The 18,291-nt window shown below is 37.1% G+C and overlaps 2 protein-coding genes across 3 annotated transcripts in view; one reads left to right on the top strand and one right to left on the bottom strand.

Annotated features, from left to right (window-relative positions):
- Positions 1 to 189: 189 nt before the first annotated feature.
- LOC112157118 lies at positions 190 to 7,920 on the bottom strand. 2 transcript variants are annotated; one of them, XM_024289669.2, is made up of 10 exons: positions 7,664 to 7,912; positions 6,965 to 7,255; positions 4,846 to 5,139; positions 3,537 to 3,647; positions 3,401 to 3,454; positions 3,247 to 3,282; positions 3,125 to 3,157; positions 3,012 to 3,044; positions 1,088 to 1,126; positions 190 to 345 (listed from the first exon to the last, which is right to left on the bottom strand). In XM_024289669.2, exons 1-10 carry the CDS (start codon positions 7,749 to 7,751, stop codon positions 293 to 295), a joined length of 1,032 nt encoding a protein of 343 aa, XP_024145437.1. In that variant the 5' UTR covers positions 7,752 to 7,912; the 3' UTR covers positions 190 to 292. The 2 variants fall into 2 exon arrangements, with proteins under 2 accessions (XP_024145437.1, XP_036068827.1); XM_036212934.1 differs by lacking the exon at positions 190 to 345 and having other exon boundaries at positions 614 to 1,126; positions 7,664 to 7,920.
- A 2,005-nt stretch (positions 7,921 to 9,925) lies between these two features.
- Positions 9,926 to 18,291, top strand: part of klhl5 (kelch-like family member 5) — a 47,907-nt gene continuing 39,541 nt past the window's right edge. The window contains exon 1 of the mRNA XM_024289873.2: positions 9,926 to 10,620. The gene's annotated coding sequence lies outside the window, so the exon portion shown is untranslated. The remainder of the gene's footprint in view (positions 10,621 to 18,291) is intronic.

The raw sequence follows: 18,291 nt of genomic DNA, 5'->3' as shown, positions 1-18,291 counted from the left end.
ACATTTGATACAGGCAAGAAAATGTTATAATTCTATTCTGTCAAGTGTCTTTTACTAATACAAGGTGTTGTTTTGCTCTATACCTTCCTGCAGACATTTAACTGAGCTACACATAAGTGAACAGTCTGTTTGACAAAAATATGAGATTTTATTTGACACCACTTCTAAAAATACAAAAGAGTGAGAAAATGTTAGCATGTTTTATCCATCATCTTTTTATTTCTTGTTGATGTTATTTTAATTGAATGTATGCTTGTCTTGCTGGAAAACCGTTCAGGTGCTTGTTCAGCAACTAGTCCTCTGTGAAGGATGAGGGTGGCAGATGCCCACGATGGTGGAGGTTTGCTGAGGAAGATAATGTTTAAAACATTTTAAATGTTTATTTTGAACCAATAAAAGCTTAAAGATGCTATTCAGTTATTGTTTTATTCAGTTAATTTGTAAATGTATAACCCTGACAGTTGACACTAAATATGCAATGAATGATTAAATGTGGATGAGATCTAACCAAATATTTTTATGTCTTTATATATGTATATATTGCATGAAAATTAAGTTGTTTGTGTATTTGCCTACTTAACAAAAGCCATTTCTTATCCAAAGTCTTATCTTTACATGCAAATCGAATCAATGTTTGCAATACATTATTTATTTTAGATTAGTTATTTAATTTATCTTGCTTGTTATGATAGATTTAGTGTACCGGTAAACGCATAACCTCAGTTTATTGTCAAAACTAAATCCCTCTCTTTCCAGCAAAATTCAAACCCTGCCAAATCAGGTACTAGAAATAAGTAAGAATTCTCACTCCACTGGCAGATTTTCTTTAAATAAGCAAAAGATAACAATCTGCCCATGTGGTAAGAAAAAATATCTTACCAAAAATAACTATTTTAAGAAAAAAAACGTGTTCTCTCAGCATAAGATTTTCTTTTTCTTCAAGAAAAGAAAAGGAGAAACAAAAAGGGGCTTTTACCTCCTTGAGATTATGTTTTTGCTGTGTATGTATGATCTCTTAAATTGTGTTCATGTTGAGTAAAGATGTCTAAATTTAAGGTAAAATTTAAAAAAAAAAAGTGAAGCCTACCTGTGTAGCTGAGGTCAGCATCTTCATATGACAGATCTTCTGCATTATCAAAAGAATGTAGACGGAGACAATTAACAAAAAAAAAAAGGTTCAATTACATGCAGCTATAGTTTGAGGGCAGTGCTGGAGAATTTGAAACATATATAACTTTTAGGGCAAGTAGTTTGGAAGTTGAGCCATGACTTATGAACTTAAAATTTTCTTTCTTGAAATGTTTCAAGAAAATTTTGTCTGAGTCCGAATTGCTTCCCTATCCCTACGGCTTCTCTCTATCCCTACATGTTATCCCTCCAAGTGGAGAGATATGGAAAAAATGTCTTTAAATTAGGATTTGAAGTCACCTGTAGTCGCCTGTTATCTGATGTAGCTGCCAGTACTTTGAAAATCCATAACAGTATTGGTTTATTGGTATTTATAACTTTAAAAAGTCACGATAAAACAAAAACTCATTTTTACATGTGAGTTTCTGTGCTTCAGAGCACACACAATGTGGTTTTCCTCCATGACATAAGCATGACACAGATCACCCCACTGGCGGAGGAACAGCCACACCCAAATCCCTACAGCCTCCCCCTAAAAACACCTCTGGACACCACTACAGCTCCAAATGTCCCTTCAATTGGAGCTCTAGGGTGTACCCGGAGTGATAGGGAAGCAATTTGGATTCTGCCTTTAAGTCCAGTCTAAGGAAACCACTACAATGGTGTATAAATCCTTCAAGAAAAGAGGAAATCAGTCCAGGGCCCACGACTCAGCTATAAGTGAAAGAGAACCTTTACCAACAACAACTCGTAACACCATAGATTCAGAGGAACATACTGTAGAAACTGAAGGTCACTGCTGCATATGTGCATGAACGTGGCTTTCTATACTTGTGGGGACCGGGCAGCTGACAGCTCAATGTGAGGACACTGAGTCCAATTAGCCTAGTCCTTATAGCAAACTTTAGCAGTATAAGGAATTAAACTTCACTTTAGATTTCAGGCTAAGGCTAGGTTAAGAAAAATACACTGAAAATTAAATTAAGAGGTGTGAATGTGTGTGGATGTTTGTATGTGTATTTCTATCCTTGTGAGGACTGTCCTTTGACAGTCATTTAAAACTTGTTTCTACAGTCAAGGTTGGAATTAAGTTGTGGTTAATTATTAGAGTATGGGATAGGGTTAGACACCCAGTGGTGATATTTGGAGATGGGGTCAGGGGTCTGCAATCTTTAACACTAAAAGAACAATATGGTTGAGGTTCTTATTAATCAAAACCCAGTAAGAGCTGCAAATTCTAACCGTATAGTAACAAAAATAACATTTATGTACGTTTACATATTTACAGCAATTGAATGATAAAAGTTTATATTTTTTCTATGTACAGTAGTTTATTTTACTCTTGACATCAGCACAAATAAGTTCCTTTCAAAATAAAATGCACCCTGTGTCAAATAAGCTCTTCCTGATGCAGCAGATTTACTTGAACTAAAAACGCAAGAAAGAAAGCCAAATTAAACATGGCATTTTCTATCATTATTGAAGCTTTTTCACCATTTTTTTTTCTTTTACTACTAAATATAAACATGACGACATTAGTGTAGAATCTTTTTTTTTTATTACAGGAAAATGCAATGATGTGCTTTAAGTACTTTGCCTTTGAACTGCAATTAGATGCAGTTGTGCAGCAGAAGATACGCATGTGCTTTAAGCGTATTCTAATAATAAACCACCACAAAACGTAATAAACTAAAATAAATTAACCAAAACTACAAACCTATTAATTATTCAAATCACTAAGAGTTTTCTTCAAAGTCAAAGAGCCACAATGAGGGGGATAAAAGAGCCACATGTGCCTCCGGAACCTCAGGTTGGAGACCCCAGTGTTAGGGAATTAATGTCTACACAAGGATAGAAAAACAAACAAGTGTGTGTGCTCATACCTTGACTGATATCTTCTGGAATTGGTGACAACCCTAATAATTGAAAAAGTGTCAGTCAAAAGCAACAAAAACATATTACTATTTATCCATTATTAACAGTTTAGTAGACTTACCAAACAGAGGCAAAAACTGATGTGGTTTGATGGCTGTTCATATTAGAATATAAAGGTTAAGGTTGCAAAACAAGTTACTAATGTTAAACTTTTGATGCAAAGTTAATAATCATCCAATTTACCTGTAAAGGTTGTGGTTTTTGTTTGCTGATTAACACCTTGAGAAAAAGATTCAATGTTAGAAAATGCTCCAAATGTACAAATATATTTTCATAGAAAACTAAGGAAAAGCTGACAATCTTTTGTCATGTTACTCTGTTTTTTTTTTTTTTTTACCATTTAATTGCAGACCTGTGGTGCTGTAAAGACTTGGCTGCACCTTGGGTTTTTCTGTCAAAAAAAATAACATTATGTTTTCCTTATTAGAGTAAACCAGTCCCCTGAGCTCATGGTGTGCGTTTGTGTTCCTTACTTTTTAATCTAGTGACCCAGGAGATTTGTCCAATCACGGTTATAAGGCAAATGAGCAAAACCACACACAGAAGAGCCAACCAAACCGCCCGGTACACACAGTGCCATTCATCTGGGAAACAGAGAGAGTAAGACTTTAAGCAGAATGGATCTAGAACCTTAACAGCTCTTAATATCATTATCTTTGCATTGGCCTAAGGCGGATTAATTGTTTCATCAATGCAGACTCCATCACCATTTCCCACAACAGCCAGCTTCAGATCTTTTCATTATAAATGCCAAAAATTACAAGTATTTATTACTGATCCAAGATAAAAGAAATAGCTGCTCAGAAGAGAGTACACCATGTTAGAGGATGATCATTGTATGATGGAAAATAATATAAAAATGGTACAAAAGTGAATGAGATGAAAAACGGCTGCAAGCAAGAAAAGTCAAAGTCTGATCATCTTTAAATAATTGTAAGAGTGTTTCCAGCAATCTTTTAATTATGATTATGCCAAAAAATGTTTAAACAATAGTTTTCTAGGATGGTTTCTGCAGAAATGTGTCTCTTGGTGCAGTGTAAGCCTTCCCACACCATCAGCTCTTTCTTTTCACTTCCTTCCGCTAGCTTACAGTCCCTCACACCCCAATCTAATGTTACCGGGGCAACACATATGGCTAGCAAAATTGGAGCTATCCTGTTGTACATTTTTGATTCAGATAACAGCTTAGACGAGGAAAACTAAGACGCACATGGATCTATTTGTCTGGAAGTCATCAGAACAGTGATGCAGGGAGCTTGTGGTTTGCAGATTCCATGTCACTGCTACAAGCTTCCTTTTGATTCACATAAATACTTAGAAATGCAACTTTAATCTTAATTTTCAGCAAAATGCCACAAGTACATGTTAAAAACTGTAGAAATATTTGATGAAAGGAGGACTTCAGCATGTACAATGGAGAAATATAACATGAATGCAGCTTTAAGTATGAGGGAGTGCTGGTGAGCAGAACAGAATGAAAGCAGGCCAAAATCAATACAGGAGGTAGAGCAGATTAAAATAGAGTATGGTCTTGGAAAGATCACGGAGTATGAGGGAAGAGGAGGAATAAAAGTCACAGCTGAGAGCTGGAGGAAATTTGTTGGATTGAAACAAATTGACTCCAAGGGGAACGAGAGTTTGGCAGTTCTGCATGAAACAATAACTGATTGACCAGCTGCCTAGCCCCTTATTGCTCTTCTCTTTCTTCTCCTGTCCTACAGTGAAGTCATATTAGCCACATGGGGATACAAAGAAATGCTGGTCCCTCATGCCAACACCAACCTGTCTGCATCCGTTTCCATGGCAGCTTTTCCTTTGCTGTTCCATTCAAAAGAGTTTGATTGGCGAACCACAGGAGACAGCGGCTTTGATTGGCTGATTTAGCCGTGGGCAGCGGAGGGAGACAGCAGTGGAAAACCTCCCTCTGTCCTTCATCATCGCCTCCATCAACTCCTCTCTCTTCAGGAAGATGGAGTTGTAAGGAGTCCTGATTACTATGTCCGTACAAAGTCAGAGAGAGATTTTCTGTTTGGCTGAGCTGAAGTTCCAGCGACGCCTCCAAAAGTAACTCCACGTCTGTTAAAGAAAAGGTGAAAAATATTAAAACATCTGGTCGTATTGAATTTAACAGATATTTTTTTTTCTAGTTTTTGTGCACAGGTTTTGATAAAACTCTATTTTTTTTGTCATAAGGCGATTATTGCAGATTTTAAAAAAGCCAACAATTCTTGCATTAAACATGAGAGATTTCATTAATTTTGTCACAATATATTGTAAAGAAATACAATCCTATGTTCACCAGCTCTGAGTCGCAACATAAAATCTTTTCTAACCACAATTTTTTGTCTGACAACAAAGTTGTTAAATTAAGTCAGACACTGCAATGTGATTTCTCTATTTTACCCCACCAGAAACATAATAGTATTTAAAATATATTTATTTTTAATTTCTTTAAAGAAAAGCATTAAAAACACTATAACTTGGATAGAAATATAATGTAGTCAGCAATTAATACCAAAAGTAAAAAAGTTAGTAATGAAAGAACTACAAATACTGAAAAACGGTTGAAATTCTGTTCAGTTTATTTATAAAAAAAAAATACACAAAAACCTAAAAAAAAAATTGCTATTGTTACAATCCACACTGCATCTCATAAGCGCTTATAACTTATATTAGCCCTACTATTCATTGCTCTTTAGGGTTTTAGTCCTCATAAAAATAAATTCAAGAACATAAAACAAACAATTACAATCCAAATGCTGGTAATTCTAAACAGTATTTTCAAATACAAGAAAACTCCAAAGGAACATCTCGTTTATTGGCTTTTAGTGACAATAAATCTTGTGCTGATGTTTATACATAACACACAAAAATGTACTATAGTATAATTTAACCAAGCAAAAGTTTAGATTATTTTCATACATTTTATTTAATTTTTTAAATAGAAGTAAACAAATTTTCATGCAGTAAGCTTAGTTTTGGGCTGTACGATGGTGCAGTGCTTAGCGCTCTTACCTCACAGCTGGAAGGTCCTGGTTCAAATCCCAGGTGGGACACTTATTTAGTATGTTCTCTTCGTGCATGCATGGGTTTTCTCTTGGCACCCTGGCTTTGGCCCGCAGTCCAAAAACATGCTTCATAGGTTTATTGATAACTCTAAATTATCTCTTAGGACAATCGCTTGTGTGCCCTGCGACAGACTGGCAACTTATCCAGGGACTACCGCACCTTTGCCAAACAGTAGCCAGAAGACGCTCTGGCATCCCAGTGACCCCAAATGGGATATAATGGGTTAATAAAATGGATGGATGGATAGAATTACTGTGAAAAGTTTTTTATTTTGTTTATAAAAAGTTCACCGGTAAATGCAACTGTGTAAATGTCAGTAATTGGTACCAATCTATGGCCCACACCATTATCGAACACTTGTCTTATATTATGCAAAAATAAAACCGTGACTGTCTTAGATGTCTGTCTGTACCCTTTTTGTCACGCTGCGTTGCAGTTTCAGAGATTTCGCTCACTCATCAACTTAGAAGCAGTCTGCTGTTTTCTGCACAGATGACTTGGAAAAAGGCGGCTCCTAATGCATTTTAACACTCGATTTACAGAAGTGCCACATAAACAAATGTTGACAATAATATTTTTCACAAACCCCAACAGTTCACGCAGTAAAACTGCAGTTTTAAACAAAACCCTGATTCATTTTTATTTACAAACGATAATGAAACTGTTGCCTTTTAAGCTTCAGTCAAGACTGCCCTATGGGTGGATAAAGGGTGTCTGCTGGTGAAAAATAGGTGAAACTTTATGAACCCCCTCATTTGGGTGCATGTAGATAAGGCTTTAGGCAGAGAGTATCTCTTCACTTTTAAAACTTTTTGTAGCAAGACGAACGTACCTGAGGATGAGCTGTGGTATAACTCCTGCATATCTCTGTCTGATTCACACATGATCCAACCGGTTTTTGGATCCCTATTCCACGATTTAAGTGCCAAATCCAATAAGCTGCTTTGATTATTCTGCTGACAGATCTGCTCCCACCGTTCATGGACTGAAGTTGAAAAAGGATCACAAAGATCTTCTCTCTCATCTTCAGCACTTCCTGGTCCTCCACTCCTCCATTCCTTCACCTGGTTTCCTTTTTCTTCACAGAGTCGGTATGAAAGGCATTGGAAATTCACTTTCAACACTAAAAAGATGAAAAGAATAACAATCCACAAAGATCTCTCAGTGGATGCAGGCACCAGGCAGAAGAAAAAAAAACACCAAAGTCCTCACAAGTCAGACATCAGAGCGAGGATCTTAAAATGAAAGTTGTTTACAGCAGTTTGTATCTGACAGCAGAGACATACAGACAGACAATGAGGAATAAACAAAAGAAATCTCTCTGTGGGTTAAACCAGGGCTGCTCTCATAAGTCACTGCCTTCAACACAACACACAGAGATGTTTTCAAACTGTGCAGAAACGTGCAGGGTTATAACAGTCCGCTTAAAAAGGTTTTTATATTTCAGAAACGGAAAAAAAGGCGTTTTGTCTTGTGAGCTCTTAGTTCCTGTATGAGGCAACAAAGTTCAAAATTGGTTTAAAAGACTCACCCTTGTGTAAAGTGAAGAACTCTGGGAGACAAAGAATGAAGGTGAGGATGACGAGGAGGAGAAGTTTGATCACCGAAGCTCTTGCCATGGTTACACACCAAGATCTTTTCACAGTGTCAACAAAAGGTTGCTAACATCTCCTTCCATCGAGTGAGATACACTCACGTGTGTAATGGCACCTAGAGTCTCCCCTAAACGCATTTCCTTGAGAAAACTCTATGAAGTCTTAGGGTGACGAAAACGAGTGCACTAAGCAACTTCACTTCCTTTTGCACTTCCTGTAATTTCTGAGAACGAAAGACGAATGGAGAACAGCGTTGAAAAACAAAGCTTTCTGTTGGTTGAATGTAAGTAATCAGAATCTTCTTGTGTTTTGGCCTGAATGGATGAAAGCACCGTCCTCACTCTCGTCACAAGTTTACCAGTTTAGATGAAAGCTGAGCTACAGTATAACAGGTCACAAAATGGCACATGCTCACTCAGACTGAATCAAGATTCTCAGAAAGTTTGAAGAGTTTACATTTAACTCTTTTGGGAAAGATTTTCACTGTTTTTGTAGTCAGGAATCATTTTGAGTTGTTGGTTTTCTGCAATCAGCAAACATTATTTTTAATGACTTTGTGTCCCATCAGCAACAAGCTTCTGGCAGTTTGGTGTGCATTTGTGGAGCTGTAGTCTTGCTTTGACAGCCAGTTGTGAATTTATAATTTGTTGTGCTGCCTAATTCTGCATCGTGTCAGTATAGTGATTTGGGCAGAAACCAAGTTTAGAACCTGACCAAGTCTGTAAAGTAGGGGTGTGTATTGACAAGTCTGGCTATACGATACATATCACGATACATGTCTCACAATACAATACATATCATGATATATCCCAAGAGTGTACTTTTGTAATTCTGAACCTTTTACTGTGAAGTTCAGCAGTACTTTCGCCTTCTTCACCAACAATATTTTGACTGGTTTCGTGTATGACCCGCTACACTGCTGCACTGCTTCACTCATTCTTATCTGAGCCTGCTACGCAGCACCCCAATCCATGTTTTTATATGACACTGGCAGCAACGTGGCACAGAGTTTTGGTTCGGTACCCATTCCATAAAAAACTAAGTAGTACATGTCTCATAACAACAAAAAACACATGCTTTCAATCTTGTTGTTTTGGTGCAGTGTAGACCTTCTCAAAGAGGTTCAGTTTGCTGTGCTGCCAACTAGCAGTTGTAGTTGAGATGGAAAACAAAAGTAAGAAACTTAAGAACGCTCTCAAATAATTAATTAAATATTGTCTCATCAGCATTTTAAATTGATACAAGTATCGCCAAATAAAATATCGTGAAATATTGCCAAATCAATTTTTCCCTACATCCCTACCTTAAAGTCCCACTCCGATCATCTTTTGAGCTATTTTCAAAGCATTTCAAGTGTTTTTTTTTTTTTTTTTATTAATGATTATTCAATTTTTAGCCAAAATAACAAAACTGTCATTTTCTAAGACAGTTTCTGCAGAGTGGCAGTAGTTCATTAGAAATTCCCCCATGAGTTGTGGGCAAGACTATTGGCTCAGCGTAACCCTGCCCCTACTTCCCAACATCCATTTGTTTACACTCTCTCCTGCTAGCTTACAGGCCTTCGTAACTCCAAACCTAACTTTAGCGGTGCAACAAAAATGGCAAGCAATATTGGAGCTGAAGCTATAGTTTGAGCTAAATGCCAGTTCGGATGATGAAAACAAAAACGAACACGAATCTAATTGTCTGGATGCATCGGAATAGAGCAGAGCAGGGAGTTTGTGGCTTGCCGTAGCAGCACCTACATCACACCTACAAGCTTTCCCCATCGTCATTATTGCGTCTGATTCACATCAATTTGAAGAAAGAAATACTTAGAAATTGTATTTTAAGCCAAATTTTATGTCCTTCATCATGAGGAAAATGCCACAAGAACATGTTTTTAAAAAACCCTAAACAGGATTTTTATCAAAGAGGGTGTTTAAATAGACTGAAAAAGTAAAAACTATTCTGAAAACTAAAAAAAAGAAAAAAATCTAAATTTCCACATCAGAAAAGAAGCCTCTGTTTTTAGAAAACGTTTCCATTCTCCATTTTTGTGAACCTTTTTCAACTTATTTTAGTGCTAATATTCAATAAAAATACAACAAACTATGAAAATAAACACTCCTAATAACCTATAGTAGTATAGTTTGTACAACACCACAGGCTTGTAAAATCAAATATAAAAAACAATTCAATTTTTTGATGAGTTCTAAATATATACACAGATCTGTTCTGTGCGACTGATGAGACAGAAAAGGCACACTTGTTGATCAATCCTAATTTTCCACAGTTGGTGATTTTCTTCTATAAATATCTTTTATAAAGATATGCTCTGTCATCTCTGCTGGAGGTTTTGTGTAGTGAGGATTTTTGAGTTGGCTAGCTGAAAACCAATTATCTCAGCAGGCTTGAATGAAGCCACCTTGCTCAGAGTGACAAACACACTTCTATACACAAAGTGATGAGCATAGCTGGCAGGTGAAGCTTTATCTTCACGCCACAGCAGTTTGCTGCTCTCAGATCAGTCAGGAGCTTATGGAGACAGATGGAACCGGCAAATATTGAAAAAGCCAGAATACCTTCTTTCCTTCAGTCTAATCCTCTTCAAGCTATTTTAAGCTACTTTAAGTGCATCGCTTAAATGCACTCCATGTGCCAAGAGCAATGCAACAAATTCAACTGACTTCTAAGAGCTAGAAATTGCTTTTTTTTTTTTTGCTAAAATGTGCTACGTAAAATATTAATATATCTTGCATTTACTCTATAACTGCAGATTTCATGGATGAAGTCGTAGCGACACTCTGAAGAATTGGGAGACCATCAGAATTGTTGGTGGTAACAATGAAAACTCAGCAGGAAGCTCAAGTAGGATCAGAGATCTTCACTTAACCTGCTCCAAAAACCACTGGTATGGACTTGTTTTTATGGTGTTTCAGCTACTGCTAGTATTTAACCTCTTGACTCTTAAATTACTTTCCAGCAATAAAAAATAATACACTTTTGTCTTTGAAATCGGTAAGTTAAGATAGCTTGGGGTTAAAAGAAGGTACTTCAGATTGTTTTAAAGGCATCAGAATGGAGATTGAAAAATGATAAATTGTAGGATTTTTTTTTTTAATTACATGATTTCTGGAGTTAAGAGCTCTTGGGGGAAAATTTGGTGTGCTGGAGTAATGACCACACAAAATTAGAGGACAGGAGTAATTTTAGTAAAAAAATAAGAATTATATTTGGTGACCTAAAAGGTTAAAAAAAAAAAACCTTGAAAATCCCACTCCAACTACAAATTTACTTTTTTCTATTGTAAAATAGTTCCCAGGGGTCTTTTAATTATGATTATGTCGTTTTTGCCCAAAATTTAAAAATCTATTGGTTTTTAAGACTATTTCTGTAGAGCGTCGGTAGTTCATTAGAAATGTGCCTCTGGGTTGGACTGCAAGTTATTCTTCAGCTAATTTCGCATCAGCTCTTTGTTTACACTCTCTCCCCCTAGCTTATAGCACTTTTGGAGCACAAGCTAACATTAGCGCAGGGGAAAAAGGGGGGGGGCAATTTCAGAGCCATCCACCCATACAGATTTGAGTCAGATGGCAGCTTGGTGAGAAAAATGAAGTAATTAGTGGATCTCTTAGGGTGTATTCAGACTGGACACCTTCGGTCCGCTTAAAGTGAACCAGCGTTTGTTTCCCCAAAAATCCAGAACAAACTGAATACGTGCAAGCGGACCCAGGTCCAGGACCAGAAACCTCTCTCTGACCAATCTTTTGAGGTAATCTCAGTTCGTTTCCAATCGTACTGAACTTTGTTTCACTCTGAAATTCCTCAGTCTGAATACGGTCCGTGCTGGAACCGGAACAATTGAACCAAAACGGCCACCGTAGCAGTCAAACGTGGAGCAGCAAAGCAACAGCATCTCTGTAAAAAGTGATCAGATTAATGCATTCTCATTAAAACAACTTTTAATGCGATAAACATTACTTCTCACAGTGTTTTCACAATGATTTATATGTAACAAACACTTTTCTCCGTACCCCATAGCCATGGCGTCCCCAGTAACCGCCTTGCAGCACGTGACAACCGTACCAAAGTAGCATTATAGTGTTGAACCTGATGCTGATACAGATGTTCAAAATTGGTCAGCAAAATAAAAAGTTTGAATAAGTGCACTATCCTGACAAGGATTTGCAAAATGCAGCATCTCTATCTTTCTCTTTTCGCTGCTTCACAAACCCGAGCTTTTTCAAACTGCTGGTTTTCATCTCCTACTGATCCAACATGATTTTGATTAAAGAAATACTTAGAAACACAGTTTTAATCTTACATTATTTTACCCTGTCATGATAAAAATGCAACAAGTGCATGTTACAAACACCAAACACATAATTTTCATTGGAGTGGGTCTTTAATGTGTGTTAGTAAAGTGGGAAAAAACCTCAATCAAATCAAAGCAGCACCCTAATAAAGGAAATGTAAATATTGCACAATTATATACAAAACTTACAAAGGTTTCCGTGTGCTTAAAACCTAATTTCTTCTGTGCTTTATGTATTCTAGTTAGGTCTTTCACATTTAAAGGTTAAATCTTTTTGAGCTCTGAACATTACAGCAGCCAAGGGTGCCGTTTAAAAGTTGCATAATTAATTGGGAGTTTCCGAAGTTTTAGGAGCAGTTGTAAATTCTGAAACCTCCAAAGCGCAGCCGGGACATTAAACATTTAGCCTCGTCTATTGTAAATATCCTTTTTAGGGTTTAAGAGTGTTTCAATTATTAATGGAACCTGACAGGTGCTTTGTTCTGCAATAATCTGTTTAGTTTCACAGTCTGGAGCATTTGTCACATTCAGCTAACGTGGAACATCCATCACTCTGCAGTCACAGGCCTAATAATGAGCGCAACACAACTGTGCAAACGTTCAGTGACAACTATATGTGTGTCTGTACTCTGAAAGAACAAAACATAAGCTCTGAATTTCTCTCCGAGGTCCAGTTATTTCCTCAGTATCATGAATATTAAGCCTTTTTTCTCCCCAGTGGATTTCTTGGCAATCCACAGTGTTGTCCTGGAAAATATTCACTTGAGAGTCATCTACTTTTCCATTACTGCAGGACTCTGCAGATATTACCATTGCAGATATCCAATCTGGAGAGTAAAGCAGCATTTTGAAATTAAGGCTTTGGGTAAAAAGGCAGCGACAGTCCTCAAGCTTTGTGAAGAACGTGGTTATATTTGATCTTACCAATCCCAGATTCCTGAACCTACTGTATATCTGCTTTGAATGTTGAGATGGTGATTTTACATTAAATAACTGCATAGCTTTTGAGGAAAACTTAAAAAATATACAACGCACTCAAAATGCTATAATGTTTTGATCATTTCAGAATGTGAACTTAAGACCAGGTGGTGTGCGTAGTGGTTAGTGTTTTTGCCCCATAGTATGACACCCCTGGTTTGAATCCCAGCTGGGACCTTTCTGTGTTGAGTCAACATATTCTCTTTGTGCGTGGATTTTTCCAGGCACTTTCGGCTTCCTCCCACAGTCCAACAATATTTTGTTTGAATGCCATCAGACACAAAACGTCTGTTAGATATCTCAGACTATTTTGTTGCTGTCGAAGTTGTCCACCATTAGTGTTCAGATTAGATTAGATGGCTAACTCTAGCCATCTAGGCGACCGCCCTAGACCGCCCCATCACTGCACCACAGCCATAATGTAGTAGTTGTTTATAGGGCTGGGTTGATAAAATCGATTTGAACAGATTTAGCTTAACAGATCAATAATTGATTCATAAAAATATGAATCAATTTGGCACATAAAGCTAAAGTCCGCTAGTTTGATACTAAAGTTTAATGGGATTTCCCATTGGATGGCTAATGCTAAAAAACATTCCTGACTAAATGAAAATCTTTATAAACTTGCAGGCATGAATTTTACAAAATCTTTCAAGGAAATATTTTCAAAGTAACCATGTGTGATCTTTTTACTCATACTGTCTTCTTCTTCTGGAATAAAGTGTAATGCAATAGTGTGATCGCCACCTAGTGGCCAAACTGAAACGCCCTCCAGGAGAAGCAGAACAATGTTTACAATGTTAATGATCTACAGCACTTGTAATGTAGTAGCTGCTGTTGGATAAACTCCATCACAATTTCAACAGTATGAAGTCACAGTTTTATTATGGTCAAATATTTTCAGCAGAAAATACAAATTGCCTTTTGTAACAGGAAACAAAATGACCCTTCAAATCTTTAAAAGGGAATAATGTGCTCTGTAGCAAGGCATTAGCTTTTGAAGATAGTGAAACCATGAGGACAGTTGCTTAAAATGGAAAAATAGGTTGGACGAAGATGTAATCGGGAAAAATTTGAGGCAGATCAATTAGGATGTTTTTCCATTAGAGGCAGAGCAGAAGGCAGAGGTGAAGGAAGACGGATGGGAGAGAGGTGATTTAGTGCTGCGTCAGCAGCAAGGCATAGCCGGGCTCTCCAGAGACAAAGAGGGAGGGTTAGCTTTATAACTTTTTATGGAGAAATGATGGCGTCTCACGAACAGATCATCATTATGAGCCATACTTAAAAAGGTTATAAAGACTTCCTTGCTGAGCATTATGGAGCTCTAATCTCCTTTGGATTGATGGTGAGCCCGGAATGCCCTTGAATCTTTACCTTTTTTTCTGATTTTGTCCACAAAGAACTTCAAACCGTGCTCTTTTGATGTTCCTCTCAGATTGATTGTGTTTTATGCCCTCATGGTACACGTCCGGGTATTTTGGAGATAAAAAAATAAAATAAAAAAAACGACTTTGTTCTTTTAAAGGATGACAATGGCACTAAAGTGGGCTAAAACAGGGTGAATCCACAGAGAGCTGCCATTGAACACAATGTCTTTATTTTATGCCTGCTCTCTTTTTCTCCTCTGTAACCTTTTCTCTGCAGAAAATGCCATGTCAATAAAAGCTTTTTAACATGGGGGGGAAAATCAATATGCTCTCAGCACACCTTTTTCAAGCCTGAGCAAATGAGTGGTTGTACTTATGTGCACTCGACATTTGCTGCGCAGGAGACAGGTAGAAACAAAAGAAAGGAGAAAAAAAAAAGAAGCAGAACATCAGTCATTTAATACACTGTGCTCTGACTCTTTAATATAAACCCAAAGGCTTTCTGAGGATCATCTGTAGACAGTAGTAGTGCATGTTAACTTCAACTGCTTACACTTTAAAATGCTTTACTGACCTCGGTTCACACCATCAGCGTTTCATGTCCTCTGTGGCTAAGAAATGTTGTAGACAGTGTTGCAATAAAACACCCAATAAAATCCCGTCGTAAAATAACAATGCAAACATCATAAAACGTCCCAGTAAAAATCCACAGTAAAAGAGCACAAGGAAAGCCAGGAGAGAATGTATATCCATGCATTAGGAGAATGACTCTCTTTACTAAAGCTGCTAATCTTAAAGTATTTATTGCTCTCTAAGCCTAGTGTTTCTCCTTTACACGTTGTTTCAGAATTAGGATTAAAGCAAAGAAATTATTCTGATAATATATTATATTGTATATTGAAAAACCACAAGCAGAAAATTGACACTGACTGAAAAGACAAATCCTGACTGACCAACAGCAGAAATTAAGACTATTTGATTCAATTTTCAATTCTGTTGGATTTGAATAAATTATGATACACTTTATGCATTTTTTATGCAAAATACAACATTTACAAAGGAGAAATTTTTAACAATAAAATTATAAACTCTAAAAAAAAAAAAAAATTAAAGCAATTTTTGCCTGAATAAATAATGCAAGGATTTTTACCGCAAAAAGTATGGGTTTAATAATAATAATGTTCTAATCACAGATTGAATTGCCTCCAGTGTGGCTAAGTGAAGACAAATTGAAAACAAAGTGGTTAAAATGTCTGAACTAATAACAAAATGAGTGGCAGGTGTGGAAATGAAAAGAAGAGAGCTCAACACAACAGACTGAAGAAAAACACATAAAAATATGAAAGTTGTACTTTACAAAATGTACAAGAACGAGGAAGAGTCTGTGAAAGATAGATTTTTAGGTTTTTTTTCTATTACTATATTGACTATTTCAACATTCATTCTTGTATTAAAAAATGTAAAATTTTCTTCACTTAATGTGTCTGTACACTGGCGGAGATCAAAGATTTTGATACCAAAGAAAATATAGCAAAATGATTTATATCCACGCACAAAAAAAGTGTAACTGAAAAGTTACCCAACTCTGATTGTTAACGTCCAAGTTACCTGAGTAATGTGTACCGGTCTGGGGGTTAACCAGTACGGGTGCTGCGGGAGTTTGAATTGTGGAGGGCATGATATAAAGAGAAGTGGACAGATGATTCCCTTTCCCGTTGTGTTCCAAATAGGAAGTACCTGCTGGTCCAGAAACCCAAAATCCCATAGAGTTCTATTGAAAAAGTTTGTCAGAATAACTATTCTTGCTCTGGTATCTTATTTTAACATGCTCTTGCTAAACCTATTTTTTTATTTTATGTATTTTCTTTATCACAAGTTATTCAAGTTCTAATCTACCAATCAGTTGCCTCAGTAAAAAGTAGGTGGCCTCACGTTAAATGTTTGAAGTAATAATAATAATAATGATGGATTAGATTTATCGGCGCTTTTCAAGACACTCAAAGCGCTTACATTGTGCATCCATTATTCATTCACACCTCATTCATACTTGGTGATGGTAAGCTACTATTGTAGCCACAACTAACCTGGGGCAGGCTGACAGAGGCGTGGCTGCCAGTACGCGCCTACGGCCCCTCTTACCATCACCGGAACATTCATACGCATTCACACACCAGTGGAGCCACACTGGAGGCAAGTAGGGTTAAGTGCCTTGCCCAGGGACACAACGACACTTGGCTGGTGGGAGCCGGAATCGAACCGCCTATCCTTCGATCATTGGCCGACCCGCTCTACCGCCTGAGCCACTGTACTGGCAAGTATTTGATTGCCAGATTTTCCCGAGCCCACTTTTTTGCTCACAACTGTAGACTACGACCAACATGTACCGATCAAGGATCCCTAAGAACGTCTGGTTCCAACATGGCAATGAAGTATGTCGTTTTCTATGGATGACATCACTCTCGTTCTGTCCAGTTCTCTAAATACAATAAGTGGTGTCCACCCTAAGGGATGACATGAAAACAGGAAATATGATCGACCCGTTGAAGAAGAACTGCAATGGATGGCGTACATGAACATTTTCTGTCTATGGGCTCACAGATCAGTCAACAACTATGGTGTTTCCTGCCAGCTGCACACACAGCCCATATAGATTTGACCATTCAACTATAACAGCACCCGTATATCTCAATGGTGATGTTCAATGGCATGTCAGCAGGAGTTAAATACATTTGATTAACAGCATTGGCTGAATTACATTATCTAAAAAGCCAAAATAGGTGGTAAAGACATAAAAAAAATTCATCGAATCTTGAATTTATTTATATATTTTTTGTGTGCAATGAGAGTTGCACAATGTGGACCGCATCAGTATTTCGATCAAATTTTATGTTATGATAACTAACATTGCAAGATGTCATATTTATCTGAAGATGTGGGACAAACACAGACTGCAGGATGCAGCATATAAATGCTGCAAACATCCCCTGGGAAGCACTGGACAGTCTTTGAATACATAGCAGCTCTGGGGGCAAACATTCTGCTACTAGCAATGAGAAGACATTTAATCCACTTTTTTTCTATTTTTTCAAAGTGGACCAGACTTTAAAACCCCATCCATACAAACTCATTATGGTGAAGCCACAGCCATTTTGTGATTTAGTGGCTTGAAATGATCTTTGTTAGCTCCAGGTGTTCTGCAGGAAGATTCTGCTTTATTTTTTGTGCTTTTACTGTTGTAATTTTTTTAAAACTTTAATAGATAGCCTACAAAAATATAAAGAAGAGAGCAGAACATGAATATAAACTAACCTTGAAAAAAGAATGTTTATTGCTCCAGATACATTTCTTAACATCAGGATTCGGTGAGACAATACATTACAATTCACTGCCTCCTTCCATGTCCTAAATGTTCTACAGTCACTGAACAATTCCATTTTATTCTTTTCACCCAGTTGGTTCCCCAGAAGCATACTAAATGGTCCCACATGCTTATGCTGAGACCTGAGGGCCAGTTACACATTCATGAGCTGCAGTGTCAGCATCCTCTAACTGCTTCCTCCTCTGTAATTATCCCACCTGCCACTGATTAATGCGTAATCCCTTCTGTCTGACATGACTTCACACCTGTTCTTTTTCTAACTACTATCACCTTGTTTGGATGGAGCTGATCCTGATTACCTGCAACTTTTTTTTACTTATTGCAATGTATTAAAATGAATATATTCCACTTTGAGCTGTATCCACTTCTCTAATCTAGTTACCTTGCACGATTTATTGCTTCACAGGTTCGTCTGATGCCTTGCTTTCATCGGTAAACCATTTTTTGTTAAAGTTCCACTCCAACTATATAGTAATAAATATCAATCAATAATATTGCAATGATATAAATTCTTCTGAGGCTAATTTGAGAAACTTTTACTTG

This window comes from Oryzias melastigma, linkage group LG1 (assembly GCF_002922805.2).
Source record: "Oryzias melastigma strain HK-1 linkage group LG1, ASM292280v2, whole genome shotgun sequence".
Lineage (NCBI taxonomy): Eukaryota > Metazoa > Chordata > Actinopteri > Beloniformes > Adrianichthyidae > Oryzias > Oryzias melastigma.
This window is presented reverse-complemented; position numbering and strand designations above follow the sequence as displayed.

What these genes read in the sequence shown, in the direction of transcription:
- LOC112157118 (XM_036212934.1), bottom strand. Translation starts at nt 7,751, where the DNA reads ATGGCAAGAGCTTCGGTGATCAAACTTCTCCTCCTCGTCATCCTCACC. An exon ending in ATACCACAGCTCATCCTCAG is followed by an intron (nt 5,140 to 6,964) that starts GTACGTTCGTCT and finishes TTTCTTTAACAG; the next exon opens with ACGTGGAGTTACTTTTGGAG. An exon ending in TCAGTTTTTGCCTCTGTTTG is followed by an intron (nt 3,045 to 3,124) that starts GTAAGTCTACTA and finishes TTCAATTATTAG; the next exon opens with GGTTGTCACCAATTCCAGAA.